At 44.3% G+C, this 21,290-nt stretch overlaps 1 protein-coding gene across 4 annotated transcripts in view; it reads right to left on the minus strand.

The window, feature by feature from the left end:
- FGGY (FGGY carbohydrate kinase domain containing) overlaps nucleotides 1-21,290 on the minus strand; it is a 400,554-nt gene that overhangs the window by 194,332 nt on the left and 184,932 nt on the right. For all 4 annotated transcript variants that reach the window (XM_080800002.1, XM_080800001.1, XM_080800003.1 and 1 more), the window contains one exon: nucleotides 6,001-6,129. In XM_080800002.1, the coding sequence (XP_080656128.1) occupies nucleotides 6,001-6,129 (129 nt within the window). The remainder of the gene's footprint in view (nucleotides 1-6,000; nucleotides 6,130-21,290) is intronic.

The raw sequence follows: 21,290 nt of genomic DNA on the forward strand, positions 1-21,290 counted from the left end.
AGTCTGACAACCAAAAACTCTCCAGACGTGGCCCCATGTCCCCTGCAGTGGAGGTAGGATTAAAAATCACCCCAGACTGAGAATCACCGGTCTAGAGAAATAGAAGGTGAGCTCTGGAGTCAAACGCAAGCCCAGACCTTGCCAGGATGTGAGTTACGTGGTTACAGAAGTGTTCTGCCTCTGGCCTTCAACGTCTTCATGTACAAGATGGGAAATAACCTCTCTGGAGTAGGATACTTGTGAGGGACAAGAGACAGAGCAGGTAAAGGGTCCGGCCAAGCACTTGGCACAGAGGGCAAGGAAGAATGGTCCTAATGGCAGCGGTGCCGATAAGAGTAGTGGATCTACTACTTGTTTTTACTAATGATGCTGATGTCATCCTTGCTGGAGTCATTATTAAGAAGAAAGCCTAGCTGAAGCTAAACAGTTACAATGATTAAATAAGTTCTGTTTTACCAAGATGCCCTAACAGGGTAAAAAATGCTGTGTTTACATGGCCAGACACCATGTCCTCTAGGGATCCTTTTATTATTCTTCAAGTCCCAATTTGGGGCATATTCTATATTTTTCTGAAGCTCGCCACACTTGGTACATATAACTGTCATTGTTTATTGAATGTTTACTTTTTCTATTAGATCATTAATGCCCGGAAGTCTAATTCTCTCTCATATTCACCTAATACTCCCATCAACTAGTAGTTGGTTATCAATAGATATTTACTGAAATCCTTTTGGTACTATTTGTTACTTGCTAATATGATATTTTAAAGGGTCAAATTCAAGAGTAGACTGGATCCCATCTTAACAGATATGCCATTCAATATGGCACAGGAATTAGAATGTGAGTTCTGGAATCAGAAGGCATGGATTTTAAATGATTTACCACAGTGGGGCACCTGCGTGGCTCAGTGGGTTAAAACCCCTGCCTTCAGCTCAGGTCAGGATCGCAGGGTCCTGGGATCGAGCCCTGCTTCGGGCTCTCTGCTCAGCGGGGAGCCTGCTTCCCCCTCTCTCTCTGCCTGCCTCTCTGCCTACTTGTGATTTCTGTCTATCAAATAAATAAATAAAACATTAAAAAAATAAATAAAGGATTTACCACTTACTAACTGTGTGGCTTTGGGCAAGTCAGGTCGTCTTTGTGAACCTCATTGTTTCATTTGGTAAATGGGACCAAAATAATAGAATGTATAAAGTTGTGCTGAGAATCAGCACTGCTCCTAGACCACTGCTTGTGGCAAGAGGGGCAGCTGACAAGTTTCACTGCTCACTGGAACAAACTAGGTTTTTCTAGGAGGGCATGGACCAGAAGCTCTTTTTATCAAACTGGCTAAACCAATTCTTCTGCTATTGAGGGAAAAAAAAACAAGAATGGAAGAAAAGAAGGGAGGGAAGGAGCGAGGGAGGAATTCAAATATCCTCATTTGGTTTGACTCTGAAACTCAGATGAACAATTTATGCCAATTCAACACCAAAGAATCCAGTATCTGGAAGCAAAGAGCAATGCTAAACCTAGGTGCAAAGTCTGCTCTTAGCCAACACCTGCTAACATGATGGGACCCCAAAGACACCAATTTCCAGACATCCAGGAGTGGATCAGGGACTGCCCAAACCCAACTCTTTTGCTGCATGGAGAACTGAGCCAGTGTATACCTACTGTGTAGGGATAACTGCCTCTGTAATGAGAAGTTACTCACTCTCTGTGTTGTAGCATCCGTCCCTTGTGGAGGGGATGCCCTCATTCCTTCCATTCACTGAGTCACTAAACACGCATGTGTTAAGGGTCCTCTATGGGCAAAGCCCTGTGCAGGCTGCCGGGACAGAAGGATGAAATGACACAGTACTCTCTCTCAAAGAGCTGTCAACTAGTAAATGAGACCAAGATGCACACACAAGACTGCGTGGCATGCACAGTAAAAGGGAAGCAAGTCCAAGATACATGGAACAGGGAAAGGAGTGCTCAAGTCAGCTGGAGGGAGTCAGGGAAGGCTCCCAGAGGAGGTGGCACCGGAGTCAAGATTTGAGGGATAATCAAGAGGTTGTCTGATAAATTTAGAACGAGAGCCTGAGGCAGAAATCGGGTTGTTATTGCCTTTCAGGACAGCTGGGGTGCTGGAGCCAAGAACAGACCTGGAACAAAGTTAATACTATTTTTATAAGCTAGAAAAATATCAGCAGCAGGAGCCCTGGCCAGAACCGCCCCCACAAAGAGCAAACAAAGCTACTCCTATCTCCTGGCTGTCTGCTGGAGAACTTACTAACCAGCACCTTGAGAACAACATGTTCTTTAATCTTTGATTTTTATTCCCACAAAGTCCTTTCTCCTCTTTTTCTAGAATTGGAAAAAGCATGGCTTGAATTTTACTTGCCTCTTTGATCTTTATCCTCCTGTCCCCAGCTCCCTTAGACTGAGAGCCCAGGGAGATTTCTCCAAAGCAGAACGCCGACCCCTCCTACCAGTCAGAATGCAGGGTCCAAGGTAGGTCATGCCGGGTCAGCGCACGAAGGGGCCATGACTGTCAGGGCCTGTTGGCAGGAAACTTGCACGGCCTCCAGTTCTGACCTCCAGAGCTGGATTCTGAACCTTGACACTCAGCAATTTCTTAGCATGGAGTTCATCTACCCATTTCTTGAGATTGCTTCTGACCTCCACCGTACACAATCTAAAGCAGTGAATCCTGCATTCTGTTACCAAGTGTCAGGCAAGGACAGTTAGGGCACATTTGGGGAAGGCACACAGAGTCCAGAAGCCTGAGGTTCTTCTCCAACTGCCCACCCAAAGAGAAGACAGTTCTCCTAGTACACTTCTCACTATAGTAGTAACTCAGAGAACTTCCAATGTGAAAGCTCTTACTTTGCATCAGGTATTATGATTCCAGAGTGAGAAAACCAAAGAGAGATGCCTCATAACAATGTGCCTACTATGTGCCAGCTGTTTTACCTACTCACATCATTGGCTCTCTGAACAACCCTGTGTGTGTGTGTGTGTGTGTGTGTGTGTGTGTCTATGTGGCGGGGGGCACTGCTCTCTCTTCTTACAGAAGGGGAAATACAGGAGCGAAGAGGTAGGATATTGGGCCCGAGGAACACAGGTCGAGAGAGTAAAAACGTACATCCAGATCTTCAGATTCCATGCTCAGAGCCCTTATCATAACATCACAACAGCAGCTGTCTCCAACCAGTATTACGAAGCAACAAACACACAAGCCAGGAAAGAACCAACAGAATTTTCTCTTCAGAAGGCACGGAGTTTTGTCTGCTCTGTTGACCGCCATAACCCCCAGTGCCTGGACCAGTAACTGGCAGGTTTGCAAGCACTCAGTATGTTTCTTTAGTGACTATGCAGCTGGATGGTGGATGATCTTTCCAAGACCCTCGCGGCTGCGGAGGGCATGGGCAGGGTGAGAAGCAAAAGGAAGGCTCTGTTTCAGGCCTCCTCTCTTTCCCAGACACCCTAATCCTGAATTGGCCAAAAGGGGAGAGGAGGAAGTATCAGAAAGTACACGGAAGGACAAAACTTGGTTAAAACTATGATCTTGACTGTCTCACAGTTGCCAGAGAAGCCCCTCCCTGTGCCTTCCCGGAAACCGCTAGTGCCTATGCTTAGCCCTTAAAGAATCCAAGGTCCTTATTCTACCTTCCCACGTAAAGAACTTACTTGTGGAAAACACAAGGGAAACTCACTAACTGATGAACTTAATTAAAAGGAACAAAAAGCCTCAGCCAAAGCCTCAAGGAGTAAAATTCCCATCACCAAACGTCTCTGATTTAAGAAAAGGGTGACGGGGGGGGGGGTGTCCTGTAATAGCCTGGATTCTTCCCAGTACAATTCAACCCACACTTTCTGTGTATCTACACACAGCAAGTGCCCTATAGGGCACAGCAAGTGCTGGCCAGAACTGAAAAGGCCTGCTCTGGTTCCTCCCTTCTGGAGGTCTAGGAAACTGACAAGGAAACTGACAAGGAACCAGGAGCCCGTAGGTGCAGCCCATCTTTCAGCACACAGTGGTCCAAGCCCAGGACTCGGCACCTGGGTGGGGGCAAGAGCATTGAAAAAGCATGATGGAGAAAGATTCCCTGGCCTCAAACGTGGTACAGGATGTCAGGATTATGAGGGGACAGGAAAACTCCCAGCTCTCTAGACCACAAGTTCTCTCTGTGCCTGCTCTCTGAAACCACAGTCATGCCATTCGAATCAAAAGCACACACTGCTCACACGAAAAAGGGAGAGAATCACCCTTGTCTCTAACTCAGTATTATCTACCATTCAACCGACCCACAAGTGTTACTGGCTGTTGACAACTTCTCAGGCATTGTGTTAGATCCTGAACATGCAAAGATGAACAAGACAGCCACGTTTGTGGACTGATGAGCACTGGCCTGCCCTGGATGTCTGTGGACTGTGTAGAAGAACTAGACACTGCTTATTATCCTGTTGCTTAAGGAAACATGAACTTCCACTCTCCAGGCTAAGGTCGTTTCACCTTATTCTTGCCTTGATGTGACTGTATTCATTCACTGAATTTATCAAGCACCCCCAGGACCCTGATCCAGGGCTCAGCACAGGTGAGACAAGAATAATAATATATTGCCCTCAAGGAGCTCAGGGTCTGTTAGAAAAGACAAGCAGATAAATCAGTGATTACAACCCAATGTGATCATTTCTCCACTAGGGGTATATAAAAGTGTTGAAAGAAGTACAAATTAGAGATTTTTACAATAAATCTGAGTGTTCCATGGAAGGCTATGCAGAAAAGAAAACCTCTGCTACAAATCTTCAAGTTAGAGTACAAGGTAGCCAGCGGGAGCAGTAGAGGACCAACCAGTCGGTATGGGAAGAGAAAAACAAACGTGTTTACACAAACTGAGTTCTGGAAGCACAGGTTAAGTCTTTGAAAGGCACCTCCAGCCTCTGATACAAAGTATGGGATAGGGTACATTTCCACATTTCTTTGACTATGATCCATAGTAAGAAATTCATTTTCATTACCGGCCAGTATGCACATGCACTACACAGAAAGTATAAACATAAGTTCCATAAAAACAGTGTTCCCCTTACCATGTGACACATACTCTGATGTTTTCTATTGCAATTGAATCTATTCTGAAAATGCAATGCTCGTGACCAACTACACTGATCACATGAAGTCTTAACCATAATTTAAAAAACCAACAACACTGTTAGAAAGAAAGGCCAGGGAAAAAAAAATATGGCTATAGTCACATGAGAGATACTGAGAATCTGCACGCCCCCCTCCCAAAAAAAAGAACGAAGGGAGAAAGGGAAGGAGGGAAGGAGAGAAGGAAGGAAGGAAGGAAGGGAAGAAAAAAGAAAAGAAAAACAGCAGTAAGGATATAGAGGAGGAGAGAGTCATCACACTTGACTGCAACCCTTATCTCACTGTCCGCCTTCCTGTTAAGATTTGGGGAAGAGACACCTTGGTTTGGTCTGGTTTTAAATTCACTGCTCCCAAACACCATGTCTAGGACTCAGTTAGCACTTATTGGGTCTTTGAAGTAATGACCACATTCGAATGCCAGATGTGAGAGTTACTTAGGAGATGAAATTAAGACTACACTCAAGGAACTGGATACAGGATGGAAGCCAAAATTATGAAAACAAATCAATTAGACATGTCTGGGTTTTGGAGTATCTTTAGAAAAAAACATAGATAAGTCTACCACCACCATACACGCTAGCTGGAAGTTAACATATCTTTTTCAAATTTTCAGTTAACCAAAGAACCATCCAGATATTAATTCAGATCATTTTTTCCCTGTTATTCTATATGGAGAAATCAGTAAAATTATAAATAAATTCTCCATTTGATAAAAAAATTCTATAATTCTATCTAAATGCCTAACTGTAAAAGGGCTTTCTGTTCCTGTATCTTGAACCACTGGCCCTTGATCCCTGCTTTAGAAACAGGAAAACAGTGTGTTCGGTTTGGAGGAATATTCCACTCGAACACGGTGTTGCTCATGCATGCGGAGTGGCAGTTACCTAGGCCTCCCGCGTGGGCGTCAATCAGTGAAGCTGCCACCGCGATTCCAGCAGGAAGGCCAAGGTCCTTTGCTGCCTCTGGTGTGAGCCCATTTCCAAGAGAAGCTCCAGGAGGCAGCACTTGGTTTCCTGCGTAGACAGGAGGAAAAACAAACATCTGTCAGTTTGAAGAACACAAAAGCACACGTAAGGCTTTCTTCAGGGAACCTCTCCGCTCCCTCCCCTCTCTTCTGCCTTTCCTCAACATCATGAAGATAAAAACCATGCACCCACAAACAGTCCTTTTTGCTCATTTGGTGACTTAGGTGTATGCCCTTGGTTCCTATGGGTCATGCTCTGTGGTACTTTATAAAATCAAGAGCTCCGAGGCCCCTTTCAAGCTGGAGAAAGATTCCATTCACGGGAAATTCCAAAAGATATAAACACAGTGGCCTCTTAAAGACTAGGTTAAAATGGTTAAACTGTTCCAAACGGGCTTCCTAACACAGCAGCAGCTCTACGAGCCCTACACACACGCACTCGTGCATACCCGGTCCCTGATGAACACAGATTCCTAAGGAAGTTGAGAACATTTACTTGTATAGTTGCTTCCCGTCAGAGGATAAGGTGGGGAATTATTCTGTTCCAATAAAAAAATGTCTTGAAAGTTTTTCTCCATTGAAAAAGAGAGCCCAGTCTAAACCTTGCAAACTTGACAAGGCTGCTACTTGCACAACCACAGAATACAATCTGAATGGTGTTCTTTGGGGTTGTGCAATGCCACGACCCTGATATTTCAAGTGACCTTGAACTCCTGCAGTCAGTCAGGCTTTCAGTTTAGAATTTATTGATTGTCTTGCTTTGTGTGGGCACTATGGTGCTGTAAAAGGCAGTCCTTGCCCCAAACCTAGTTAGGGAGATGAGATCAGGACCCCGAGAGCCATGTAAGTCAGAAGAGAATGAAGAAATCCATCTGTTCTCAGGTGTTTAGAAGAGGCTGAGTCCTTCCCTTCCCCCTGCCAAGAAATGTAAACTAAGTATTTCTGCACTGCATATGTGGGTCCCTCCCCACCCATGTATGGACCCACATATATGGACCCACATATATGCTCAGAGCCCTCTGAGCGCCAAGATTCTAAGATTCTGAACAGGCGGTCAGCAGTCTTCTCAGCGCTAAGATGCCTACCACTTGTTAATTTTTCCATGGAGCTCCAGGGGTAGGTTGAGGTGTTTCGGGAGTCCTGGAGGTGGAGGGGAGGGTGGGGGCTGAGGGAAGCAGAAGGTTGAGTGGCTCACCAACCTCCTCTAACTAGAAACAAAAAACCCCTCCACAACACCATTTTTATCCATTTTAGTTAATGAGCTTCTTCTATAATTGAATCTGAAAAAAGTCTAGCTAAGAAAAGCAAGCAGAAGACTGAAACCCCTACAATGCGTTCTGTGGCTTCAGTGCCTAATATTGTAGCCACTCAGCACGTGCAGACGGAGCGCTTGAAATGTGGCTGGAATAACACCAAGGACCCAAATTTTCCATTTAATGTCATTTTAATTCATTTCAATTTAAAAACTGATACTCAGGGGCGCCTGGGTGTCTCAGTCATTAAGCATCTGCCTTCAGCTCAAGTCATGATCCTGGGGTCCTGGGATCCAGCCCCGCATCGGGCTCTCTGCTCGGCAGGGAGCCTGCTTCTCCCTCTCCCACTTCCCCTGCTTGCGCTCCCTCTCTCGCTGTGTCTCTCTTTCAAAATGATAAATAAAATCTTTAAAAAAAAAAAAAAGAAAAGAAAAGAAAACGAAAACAAAAACTGATATTCAATTCAGCTACTGAAAAACTTTGAAGTATGTTTGAAACCACACTGGTGTGCAAATCTACTTTTTCAATGTTAACTGAAGAAACCTAAGTATTTACAATGAAAATTTAGCGTCAAAATTGGGATGTACCAAGTGGCAAATACGCATTAGATGTCAAAGACTTGATACGGAAAAGTACAGGAAAAATGAATGTAAAATGTCTCATTAATAGGTTTTACATCAAATATACACTGAAATGATGTTTTGGGTGTTTTAGGTTACATGAGATACATTGACATTAATTTTACCTATTGCTTTTTACTTTAATGTGGCTACTGAAAAGTTTTAAATTATGTATGTGGCTCATATCTAGGAGATAAAGTCAGGATGCTCCAATGAGGGGGTGGAGGATACTGTCACTGTCCGCACCACACAGATGCATGGGGAAAGTCAGTTTATACAGGGAAAGTAAATTCCCCACAGCCAAACGGCGTAAGTGCTGGAGCACAGCCCACGGATTCCATTCTAATGGACACAAACCCGCAGTTTCATTCATTAAATTACACATCAGTGTATGTATTTTTTGAAAAATTTAGGTGAATGAAGAAAACAAGTGAAGTTCTTTTACTTTTTTAAAGATCTTATTTACTTATTTAGAGCGCTCGAACATGCTGGTGGGAGGAGGGGCAGAGGGAGAGAGAGAGAATCTCAAGTGGACTTCCCATGGGTGGGGCCCGATTCCAAGACCCTGAGATCAGGACCCCAGCCAAAATCAAGAGTCTGGATGCTCAACAGACTGAACCACCCGGGTGCCCCAAAAGAAGTACTTTTGGAACGAACATTATGTTTAAAAAGTAGCCCTACCTTCAGACTTTTTTAAAGGGTTAATTTTCATAGGACGGTAAAAAGATTACACCTTCATCCCCGAGTTCACAAACATAAAGGGTATAATTTTCATTAAAAAGAGATTCCTGAGAGGAGGATTAGCAAGATGGCGTATGCTGGGAGGACTTCTGGGCAGAAGTTTAGAAAGGCTTCTGGAGGACCACAGGTAGATTCCTCAGCACAGGCAGCATCTCGAGCAGAAGTCAAGAAAACGCGGGAGACCGCCAAACGAGCTGAGTGAGGAGGACGAGGAGCTGGGCGTGGAAGGGCAGATAAGGCTGGAGTCGGTAGTGGGGATGGGGCCCGCACTGCCATCCGGACGGAGGGGTCTGACCTCCATGATGAAGACCACCGTGAGCCTCCGCAGAAGCATTCAGGCTGGGCCGTGAGGTGCTGGGATTTGTGCACTTTCCCAGATATCTCTGGGACCACGCGCAGCAGGAGACAGACAAAGACAGGGAGAACACTGGTGAAGCCATTTCGGTAAGAGAAAAGATGAGGACTTCCATCAAGGAATGGGCAAGAGAGATGTGGAAATAGGCAACAGGAGAGATTTTGTGAAGTAGGCTCTGACAGGCCATGGCAGTCACCTGCATGTGTGGAGTAGGGGAGCTACGGAGATGCCAGACTTGTGGCCCAGGAATGGGAGAAAAATCAGCAGACGGCTGCTAGCTGCCAGCAACTTTGAGCCGCTGTTCCAAGGTGACCCCCTTCCCAGGGCAGCCACACCTGATGACTTAGCAAACTGGGAGCTGAAGGCCTCTGATGGGCACTACTCACTCCAGAGCACTCTGCTGGGCTGGTCAAGGGGCGCGGGACTGTATTACAGCTCTAATCCTCCCTCAGCCCAATCCCCCTGTCTCTCTCTTCTGATCACAGGGGGCAGCCCCTAATAACCACCTTGTACCCCCAAATCTGTCTCAGCATCTGCTGCCGGAGAAGCCAACTTAGGGCAGTCAGCGAGGCCTTCTCCTCAGGCCAGTGGTCCCAGAATAAAAATAAACATGCAAAAAGATTTATAGGAACAGTCTATCTGGACTAAAAGCAGGAAGAGGCTTTGTTGATTTCGAGACCAGAAAGAAACAGCTTGGCGTAAGAGAAGATGGTAGAAAAGGAAGGACTCTCTGAGAAATCACCCCATCAGATCACGCCTTAAGTTTATCACCCAGGGGTGCATCTGAGGGACTGGAGGAGCTGTCGGAAGCAAGCTTTAGTGCGCCTTAACAACTTTCCTGGAAATAATCCCCCTTTCGGCTCTTCCTTGACCATGAAATTAAGTTAATCACAGCATCCACTTCCCAGATGTAATCAAGAGCTCGCAGCCTCAGCACCGGCCGTCTCCTGGCCTTTGTTCGCCCGTTCTTCCACGCATCAGTGGAAGGCCCCTGCGTATTTCTGCCCACCTGTGGGAACACTGATGTGCTAGGGCATAAGTGAAACAGGTTCACACAGGGCTCTGGGTAAACCAAGGCTCTCGGCCTCTCATCAAGGGCTCGGCAGGTGGAATGTACATGGTATTCCCAGAGCACAGAGGGACAGTGAGTTGGCCCAGGGGAAGGCAGGAAATCCAGATGAAGGTGACATATGAGCCTCATCTGGTAAGACAGGTGGCGGATAGCTGGTTTCAGAGCTAGAAAGCTCAGGGGAAATGGATGCCATTAGAGCAAAAAGCAGTTCGCTGCAGGGAGCCCTGAGGGGGACAGAGTGTTTGAGGCGTTCAGCATGTTGGCCAAAGGGGCACCAGGGAGGAGCAGAGAAGTATGGGTCTCCAGAAGGGGAAGGAGCCCCAACTAAGGCAGTGAGGCCCTGCCGGCCAACAGCTTTGAGCACCAAGATTTGTTTTTTAAGAAGATAAACCTGCAGTGGAGAAAGGCTAGAACAGGAAACAGTTTGTATCTGTGAAACTATTGAGCCAAATGAAATGCAGGCTGTAAAACATGATGCAGAGTATGACTTCATCTTAAGAACAACAACAAAGGGGGTAGATGGGCTATTTGTAAAAATTCATTACTGAGGGAAAAAGAAAAAAAAATTGTTTGTTTCTAGATGAAGAAATTATAACTACTTTTTTGCTTTTTACCAAACTTATAATTTCTAAAACTCTTCTACCTTGAACACACAATCCTTGTGTACATTTTTTAAAGGTGTTTCCCCCACGAATCAGGGTAAATAAATCAGGGCACACGTATCCAGAAAAACCCTACACAGCCATTAAAATGAATGAGGAAGAATTAAGGTATGAACTTGGAAGAAAGTTCAAGATAAATTTGGTGAAGCCTTCAAGACACAGAAGAGTGTTCAGAGTGTGATCCCGCTTGTGAATTTTGTTAAAGTAGACCAAAACACAAGCACGTCTACTTCCAGAAAAGTCCTAGAAAAGTATACAGAATATTGTTACAGCAGGGATTGGGATCCAGGGTAGGGCACTTCCCCTAAGATTGGTGCTTCCTTTCTACCATGACCTTGTATTTCCTTTGTGATCAAAACTTTAACTAGCTTAAGTTAAAATAAAAGCAAAATGAATTTAAGGAGTACCCTGGGCACATTTTCCAAACCCTGTTCATCATCCTGAAGGCAGGAGAGGTCCAAGGACAGGTCACATCTTTTCCCGATTTGGCTGGCTTCTGTCCCTATCAACACACACTCACATTGGGGTGTAAAAAAGTAATCACTCTGAGGGTTTGTGGGCTCATGTCCACTGAATTCCTATTCAGACGGGCAGATGTAGTGGGAGCGGTCAGGAGCTGGGGCCTACAATTATCTGGTGGTTGAAGTCCCTCTCCACAGGCGGGGGCTACTATTACACCAAATCTTTCCCTACCAGTTTTTCAATTATCTATGACTAATGAGCACTTTGGGAACAGTTTCAGACACACACATAATCCTCCTTCCTGACGTCAGCAGCAGAAATTAATGACTGTGTGGATTGCTGGGAGACAGAAAATGCATTATAATGGTCAACAGAACTGTTATCCTCTCCAGGAAGAGGGAGATGGGGGAGGGGCATCGTATTAACTGGAAGGTTCAGTGTTCTTTTGTATCCCTACGCACAGGAGATGAAACCCAGGGGAAAAGTTGGCTCACGTCCTTGGAAATGTCAGAGAGAGGTTTGGGCACGGGCAGCATGCGACCCTGGTTCCTCTGCACTTGGCACCGGGGCGCTGGTCCCCGCTCGGCTTTGCCAAGGTCAACAGGCCAACCAGACTGGCTGGGACAGTGCTGTCACCTGGCCCTGCCAGCAGTTGAGGCTCTCTGAGTGCTTTGGGACTGAAGCCACTTTCAATCTGGTTTAGGAGGGGAACAAAAAATACAAATGCAGTAATCTGAAGCGGCACCTGCATCCCACTGTTTACAGCAGCAATGTCCACAATAGCCAAACTATGGGAAGAGCCTAGATGTCCATCGACAGATGAATGGATAAAGAAGATGTCACACACACACACACACACACACACACACACACACACACAGGAATATTATGCAGCCATTAAAAAAGGTGAAATCTTGCCACTTGCAATGACGTGGATGGAACTAGACGGTATTATGCTGAGCAAAATAAGCCAATCAGAGAAAGACAATTATCATATGACCTCACTGATATGAGGAATCTGAGAAACAAGGCAGAGGATCATGGCAAAGAGAAGGGGAAAAATGAAACAAGACGAAACCAGAGAGGCAAACAAACCATAAGAGACTCTTAATCTCAGGAAACAAACTGAGGGTTGCTGGGGGTGGGAGGGAGGGATGGGATGGCTGGGTGATAGACACTGGGGAGGGTATGTGCTATGGTGAGCGCTGTGAATTGTGTAAGGCTGATGAATCACAGACCTGTACCCGTGAAACAAATAATACATTATATGTTAATTAAAAAAACAGGAGTGAGGGAACAGAAACAGGATTGTACTCTTACACTGTCCAACACTAGGCTGGAGTTATCTTAAGTTATGTTAATACACGGCAGTGTACATAAGGTTGTCATTTCATGCAGCTACCCTCTGGGCTGGGGCGATTTCACAGGTGGTTACGACCCAGTCTGACTCTGGTTGGGCTCCAGCCTTTGGGGAGAAATGAATGCTCACCAAACAAGACAAAATAGCCAGTAGACTGGCTACTGATACTTTAAAAGAACGGACAACATTAGGGGATTGACACATACCCAGCACCTAAATTCCTCTGTAGAGATCTCCGTTTGGGCGGGTTAGATCAGGGAGCCTTCTGGAACCACAACTGATAGAAGACTGAAGGACATTCTGGTAATTCTTGCTCCGGAATAGGAGTCACACACATCCACAACTATTCACTCAATCAGAGAAAGTCACAAACAACTCATATCTGACATGCTCACCATCTGCTGAAAGACAACTCCTGAAACATTAATTTGTTCATTGCCCTTCACTTGCCTTCTAAAAATGACCTCATTTTAACTAGAAACTAAACTACTTTCAATTATTGACTAAATGTAAAACTTTCTGATGATGGTTTCATCATTCACTATTTATTACAGAAGTGTTTACTGAGTACCTACTATGTGCCAGGCATTGATGTGATGCAGAAAAGGTGTTAAGGAACAAGATGGAGAAGTTCCCCGCCCTCAAAGGGCTTACTTTCAGTAGACACAGGATTCTCATCCAACAGTTCTTCTGAATTACATCTTGTAAATATTTTATCTTGTAAGCTCTTCCATAGTGTGGAATAGTGTCACAAATCTTTGTATCTCTCGTCTTATATTTTGACCTACAGGTGGTATTTAATAAACATATCACACAGTTTAAATCAAATTTTGAATGACCTTACACTATGTTTTGTTTTTTCCCCATGCTTCTCTCTTCCTCTCTCTCCTGCTAAACACAGAATTACTCAAAGATGGTTTTATTTCTCACCGCATTCAGGCCCCCTCCCCTTCAGGACACAGCAGTGTCTAGAACAGTTCTCAGTAATATCCATTCAACTGAATTTATAGCTTTCTTTTAAAAAGAGAAGGCCACAGACAGATCAATCAACTTAGATAAAAATGTTAAACACACACACACACACACACACACACACACACACACGAGCCTGCACATCAGCTAGCAGAGTAAAGAGAAAGGGAACGTTTCCTAACATAATCCCACCAGTAACACATCCTCACCTCTCAAACTCAGAGACAATGTAAGGTATCAAGACCCATGGGTATGCCTAGAAAATGGGGACCAGCAGGCCCACATCTCTCACCAAGCACCCAGATGCGATGATGCCGAGACATTTTGGACATCACCATCTAGTGGAACAGTGGCTCTCAAATTCTCCTTGTCTGGTCAAGTCTGATTCAGGGAGTGGATGGTGGTGATCCTACAGGTGAAAAGCCACAGGTCTCTGCCAGGGGGTCTGAGGAAGGCAGGATGGACACCAGGCCAGGTGTCTGGACTTGTTCTGACAGGCCACTGCTAATTATCATACAGGTCGGTGAGCCAAGGAGAGGTGCACACAACTTGTATTTTAGGAAGATAAATATCACAACGATAATAATGCCTGTTGACCAAAACCTACAGGCTTTCTGGTCATGTTTCTGGCATTTTTCAGCTGCTCTCACCTTTCATGCTAGCAACAGACCTCTGAGGCTGTATTAGAATCACTGCCTTGCAGCTGTAGAAACAAAAGCACAGAAGCGGTTATGTAATTTGTCCAGTCACCTATCTGATGAGGGGCACAGTCAGGCTTCTGATCCAGGATTCTCAGATTCCAGAGTGGAGGATCTCCCTACTAGATCATGCAGATTAGAAGGGCCTGATAGTGGAGCCAGGGAGAATAATCCCAAGTGCTTGTTGAGTCATGAGCAGAAAAGGAAGGCAGTTTCATTTGCAGAGGCTCTCCTGGTGGGTCATATCCAGGAACAAACCCCCAGGAGCCATGAAATGCCAGCATCCTCAAATCTCCTAGCTCCTTCCTTTACTCCCTTATGCAGGTTCCAAAAACAGAGACCCTGGACTTTGAATGGCCTGTCACGACCATCGACCTCAGCGTCTTCCTTCTGCAGTAGAGAAAACCAAAGTCAGAGAGGGAGGTGGCTTCTCTGTGGCCACCCTGCTGGGGGGGGGGGCAGATTCTCGAATGAAGACTGGGCCCCACTTTCCCACACCCCCTGCTGTGGCAATACTAGCCTGTACCCACCCCCAGCTGGGCAAGGAGCTCACCTGAGCCAGGACTCAAAGTCACAGGGCAAACAAGAGGGTTGGCAGAAATCCAGCGGATTCCAGTGGTGTAGGCTGCCGATTCTCAACTATTCAGAGCTTACAGTGCAGGCTTTTCAGCTTGAAATCATCCACTTTGACACCCACAGTGACCTAATTCTCTAGATAATTGCCAATGCCCTAGTTTGCTCTCACCTAGCCTAAGGCCACCTCTGAAAGCCTTTCCTGGGTAGATCATAATTAATCACTTTTTTCCTCTATAACCCCACAGCATGTTTCTTGGAATTACATCATTCTGTTCTACATAATGACTTTTTTCCTTGCGCCTCATTCTTCAGTGTTAGATGATAACCACCTTGAGGGTATCGCTCTTTTCACAGGTGTATCTGCAGGAGGCATGCGGTTTAGCAATTCCCATCCGGAGGGGGGAAGCTTTGTGATGGTGGGTGAGTGATTTCATTTCTTTGCTCCTGTTTCTTCACCTGTAAGATGGCTATAATAACTCTATTATATCATGTGAGAATCAAGCAAGGTTGTACTGATAAAGGAATTTGGATGCTGTCATGTGGCAAATGCTCAATTAATAGGAGATACTCTGATGGTTACAACAAAAATTCTGTATTCTTGGTCCACGTAGTATCACCTGGCATAGAGTGGTCATGCAGTTCATTCGGGCTGAGTTTATAATGCTTGAGGAGAATCCTTGATGTTACAGCACATGGAGATATATACGCTTTGGGGGTCATGAGAGCAAACCACAGAGACTGTGAAAGCTGTTAAAATATTCACAGTGATGGAATTCAGTCTTCCAACACAAAAAGTGTCCCCCTGTAGTCATATCTCCATGGCACGTCTCCAGAGTGAAATGTTTTAAAAGTGCAGAAGGTGTTCTCTTTGGAGTTATTTTAAGGACTAAATGCTTGCTCCATAAGGAAAAATTATTATTTTGTCAGCAAAAGTCCTGACTGTTAAGATGACCCATGCTTTCAAGACCCAGGCCAACGGTTCAACCACAGACAGTTCTCCCACTTTGAGGGAAAGGCAAATTTGGGAAACAAAAACATTTTAACTATCATTGTGTTTAAGATATTACTGGGTTTAAAGCAGTAGTCTTCACAGTTTGGGTTGGTTTTTTTTTTTTGTTTGTTTGTTTTTGGTTTTGTTTTGTTTTTTCCAGAATCTACTAAAGAAGTCACATAAAGAAAACTGGGACTCACACAGGTACCTTCGTTTTTTCTTTAGTTTTAAAGAGTCATTAAACACAAACATTAGAGGGGCTCCTGGGGGGCTTAGTCAGTTAAATGTCTGACTCTCGATTTCGGCTCAGGTCATGATCTCAGGATGGTGGGAAAGAGCCCGGCTTAGGGCTCTGTGCTCAGTGGTGAGTCTGCTTGAGATTCTCCCTTTCCTCCTCCCCGTCCCCTCTGCTTGTGCTCTCTCTCTCAAATAATCTTAAAAAAAACAATCCCCCCCCCAAACCAAACGAATCAGGATCATTTAATAGAATTTTTTATCACTAAAAAGATAGGAAGGAGATGATCTAAAAATAAAGAACATTTTAAAAAATTAAGTACAATTTCCTTTTATGACCTAATTTTCTCATCCTATCACACATCCCTTTGTCAGGGGCCAGCATTGGGTCTCTAGTCTAGACTACTGTTTGCAAACTGCTAGTTTACAGAATACTATCAGCCTCCTAACAAGGGGCTGGATCTACAGGATACTGAACCGCACGCTCTCATGTGGAAAAAGTCAGTGGGTCCGGTGTTCACCACACAATGCCAAACATCTGGTGATTTGAAGACATCTGGGGCTTTTTTATCATGTAGACCAAACATGATTCAGGTAATTGACCAAATTTTTCACTTCCCAACCAGATGTCTTACTTTCATATAAATGAAGCCAATCTTGTACTTTCATGTGCAAATAAGCTAGACAGAAATTCACCCCTGGAGGGCAGAATTAATTGCTCATTCTCAATGAATACTAAATTACATATTATTTTTTTCCCATGATTCTACCTTTGAAAAAGGTTTTCCACTCTTGCTTTAAAAGCATATATTTCATCTTAGAAACATTCTGTCTTTTAAAATGTTTGTTCCTCTTTGTGTCTTTTAGCAAGGCAGTGTGCTATAATGAAAAGAGTGTGGTCTTAGGAGTCTGGATGAATTGGGTTCTAATTCTATGCACATCCCCCTACCCCCAATCTTTTAAGGGCCTTGGAAATAGTTACTTAAACTCTCTGAGTTCATTTGTTTTGTAGTTATAAATCAGTAAACCCATCGCTAAGGGACACCATGAAGATTTAAGACCATTCTTTCATTCTTGTGATACGCATCAGGCACTCATTCTACGTGCCTGTCACTCAGAGACAAACAGAGAGCCACCATGCTGTCCTCTGGGAGCTGTCAAGACACAGGCAGGTGCTCCAAAGGGTATGCTAGCTATGCTGAATGGCAACATACTGTCCAACAAAGGCAACACTTTTATTTAGGATTTTTAATAAAAGTATGAGCAACTTCAACTGTGGATAATTTTTAAAGGAAGTATCAAATTAATAAAAAGGAAGGACCTGTCTGAAACCTTTCCTTTTCTTGTACTGTTTTCAAAGACAGGCTGGGATTTGCTCTCATGGTATTTGTTTAAAGAATTCATGTGGTTATCAATGACCCTCCACCTTCTATGCCGTTGTCCTGACAACCAACCATTTTCTAGACAGAATATGGAAAGCAGACGACAATGTATCCCTTCAGTCTGGTTTAGTAGGTAAAACTCAACAGTACAGAGACAATATTCAAAAGACCAAGGTCTTTGTGCATAAGATCCTTCAAGGGGAAATAAATACATAGATATGAGCTTACACAAAGGAGACAGCACTGCATAGAGAACTCAACAGGGCGAGGAGAGGCTGCCATGTGGACCTCACTTCTGGCTTAAGAGCCCTTGTGGTTCCTAGCCAGGCTACAATAAACACAGCACAGAAAGACAAAGGGCTAAGTTTGTTGTTGCTATTGTGTTTATCTTGAGATGTTAGATTCTTTTATCACCAACGCCCAGAAACATCTCAAATACATGAAGAAATGAAATGCAACTATGGTTTTTAAACTTTCTTCCAATGACCAGAGTTTTGTTCCCCCCACCTCCCAAAAGGAATCTCTCACAGAATCTTAGCCTACAAATCTGATCTAGTTCAAGGAAAGAAAAATGTCCAAGAGCAATGTGCCCTAGCACTGACGCTTGAGGAATACTGAGATATAAGGGGCTGAGCAACAGAGGTTTAAATCTAGAATTTAATCTATGGTAGAGACTGCCAATCTGGACACATGAAAGAGGAGAGGAATGGGAGCCTGGAGCTATAATACTAAGCCCCTTCTCTCAGGCTTTCCTGTAACACAGGAGCTGAAGAAGCGGAAAGTGTCCACTATTTAATCAGAGAGACAATGACCTCACCCTAGGAGAAGGAGGACCTTGGCATTGCAGCATCCAAAGAAAGGAGTGGAATTTGCCAGTTTGGCATTTAGCCAAAATGTTAGAGTACAATCCCTGAAGCCCTCACCCACACTGCCATGTGAATTCAGCAGGGGAATATTCCAAAAATGATGCTCTTACTTAATGTCATTTAAATCTCCAACTATGTCATCCGGTGTGTATGTTGTGCACTGGGGGAGGCTCATGCAGATTGTGGGGATAACGCTCCAGTGCTAAGATGGAAGCTTCAAGCTTCGTCAATGAAATAGAATCTGATTTCTCCAGTTTTTGAGTTTCTCATTCTTTGGACACAAGACCCATGAGAATGAAGGACCTTAGGCAAAAAGGAAAAGGAAGGCTGGCCCAAAGCCCAGAAGTGTCCCCAGCCATCAAATCCTTTCATAGTGGCCCCAGGGGCCGCTTCCAGAGGGAGCACTGAGGGCAGAGGGAGGGCGATCCAAGCTCCAACAGGCTTCAGTGGATGGAGCTGAGAGGGGAGACCAATAAACCACGCAGGACTCCACCCTCTGGCACTGTCTCCAGGGAAACACTTAGGGATTGTACAGCCTCTGGAAGGTGATAAAGGGTGGACATCCATGAAAAGGGGCATCCAAGAGGCCAGTCCACTGGGCCCTTGTCTGTATGATCATAATTGATTTTTTTTTTAAATCATCACGAAGCTATTACTCAATGTGGTTTTCCTTCAGTTTACAAAGACAATACAACTTCATTACAGATCATTCAAACAGTACAAAAAAAAAAAAAAGGAGAAAAGACCCTCCCCTCAATTTTCCTCCTCCCAGAGGTAACTACCACTGAAATGTTAGAAACTATTTGAGAGGGCACCTGGGTGGCTCAGTGGGTTAAGCCTCTGCCTTCGGCTCAGGTCATGATCTCAGGGTCCTGGGATGGAGTCCCGCATCAGGCTCTCTGCTCGGCAGGGAGCCTGCTTCCTCCTCTCTCTCTCGCTGCCTGCCTCTCTGCCTACTTGTGATCTCTCTCTCTCAAATAAATAAATAAATTTAAAAAAAAAGAAACTATTTGAGACCACCATGCCAAAATATAAAGATACACACATATTTAATTGTAAATAAAAGGGATAATATAAGTATGCAATTTTATATTCTGCCTTTTGAAGTCAATAGTATGTCATAGACACCCTTACTCACCAGTAAGTATAGTACATTCTTCTTGAAAATATATCATATTCTGTAATTTGAAGGTACCGTATTATTTAACCAATCCCTTAGTACTAGACACTTAGTATATTTCTGTCAAATTAAAAACACATACAGACTTAGTAACAAGTGGCTTAGTAAGGATTACTATAAGGAGCTAAAGGAGCTTTGCAGTTAGGGAGAGGAATTATTGTGATACAGAGAATGTTGTGACCAAAGATCTGCAAGTGTCTCAAAGGTTAGACAAAACGGGTCTTTCTTTTACATAGTGGAATAAATAAGGCGAGAAAAAATGTAGGGAAATGGGGTAAAAGAGTGGTGTGCTGGAAAGTAGACCAGAGAGTGTTTTATTCTGATGTCAGTATATTATGAGGGAGGGACCTGTGATAGTTAATTTTACATATCACCTTGTCTAGAAGTTTGGATCTGTAAGTTACAATTTTATCCCAAATATTTTGGTCAAACATTATTCTGAATGTTTCTGTAAGGGTATTTTAAATGAGATTAATATTTAAATCAATAGACTGAGTAAAGCAGATTGCACTCTGTAATGTGGGTGAGCCTCATTTAATCAGTTGAGGGCCCGAGTAAAACAGAAAGGTTGACACCCCTCCCCAGTCTGGGTCTCCTCAGTAAGAGAAAATCCTTTCAGCAGTTGCATTCACCTTCTTCTTCTTCCCCTTCCCACTCCTCCTCCTTCAAGATTTATTTATTTATTTGACACAGAGACACAGAGAGAAGAAGTATGCATGGTAAGATGGCAGGGGCAGAGGAAGAGGGAGAGAGAATCCCAAGCAGACTCCACAGGCAGCCTGACGCCAGGCTTGCTCTTACAACTGAGATCACAACCTGAGCTAAAACCAAGAGTTGGATGCTTAACCAACTGTACCACTCAAGCACCCCATGCCTGACAATCTTCAGTTTGGTACATGGACTTTATCCTGCCTTGTGATTTGAACTGAAACATCAGCTCTTCCTGGGTCTCTAGCTTGCCAACTCACCCTAGAGATCTTGAAGCTTGCTAGCCTCCACAATCTTATGAGCCAATTCACTGTACTGCACAAGTGCACACAATATGTGCATGAATGCACAAGCATGCACACACACACACACACACACACACACACACACACACACACGCTTGCTGTTTCTCTGGAGAGCCCTGACTGGAGCAGGACTCTTAAGGAGGACTATACCCTGGCCCAGGGTGAGGATGGGGCAAAGTTCAGGGCCCTGGCGGAAGGACAGAATTGTAACCAATGTTTGGTTAACAAGCATTTTGTTCCAACTGATCAGTGAGGCCAGGCAGGTCAGCTAATCATTCATAAGACAGAGAATGGGAATTTAGAGGGTCTGTGTCTGGTCTTGTCCTAAGTAAACAAGGGAGGCATCGAGAAATTTTATCAAAGTCAAATGGTTAAGAGCAATTCTTTGCTGTAGGCCATCTCCTAGAGCACACAGCATGGTGGTATTTATTAATTTTCATGGTTTTCTAGGAGCACAGGACTCAGGGAAAATCCAACACTGTCATTTAATTATTCTTATTATAAATAATACTGTAAAGAACATCTTTGAACATGCATGCTTGCCACATGGCATCGTGGCCTTTTAGAGGAACTTAGGAATGGCACTTCTGTTACCCTCCACCTAAGAGGAGAAGCCATAAGTAAACAGGTGCCTGATCTCCTCCAGCAATCCTCGAGGAACTAGGAAAACAAGGCAAAGTATGAATGGTTTTCTCTAGCCTGAAAAATCAAATCCAAAACAACCTGAATCCTTCCTTCGATGGATGCTCTCCCAGTTTCCTTGCTTAGTGTGA

The sequence above is a fragment of the Martes martes genome (assembly GCF_963455335.1).
Source record: "Martes martes genome assembly, chromosome: 4".
NCBI lineage: Eukaryota > Metazoa > Chordata > Mammalia > Carnivora > Mustelidae > Martes > Martes martes.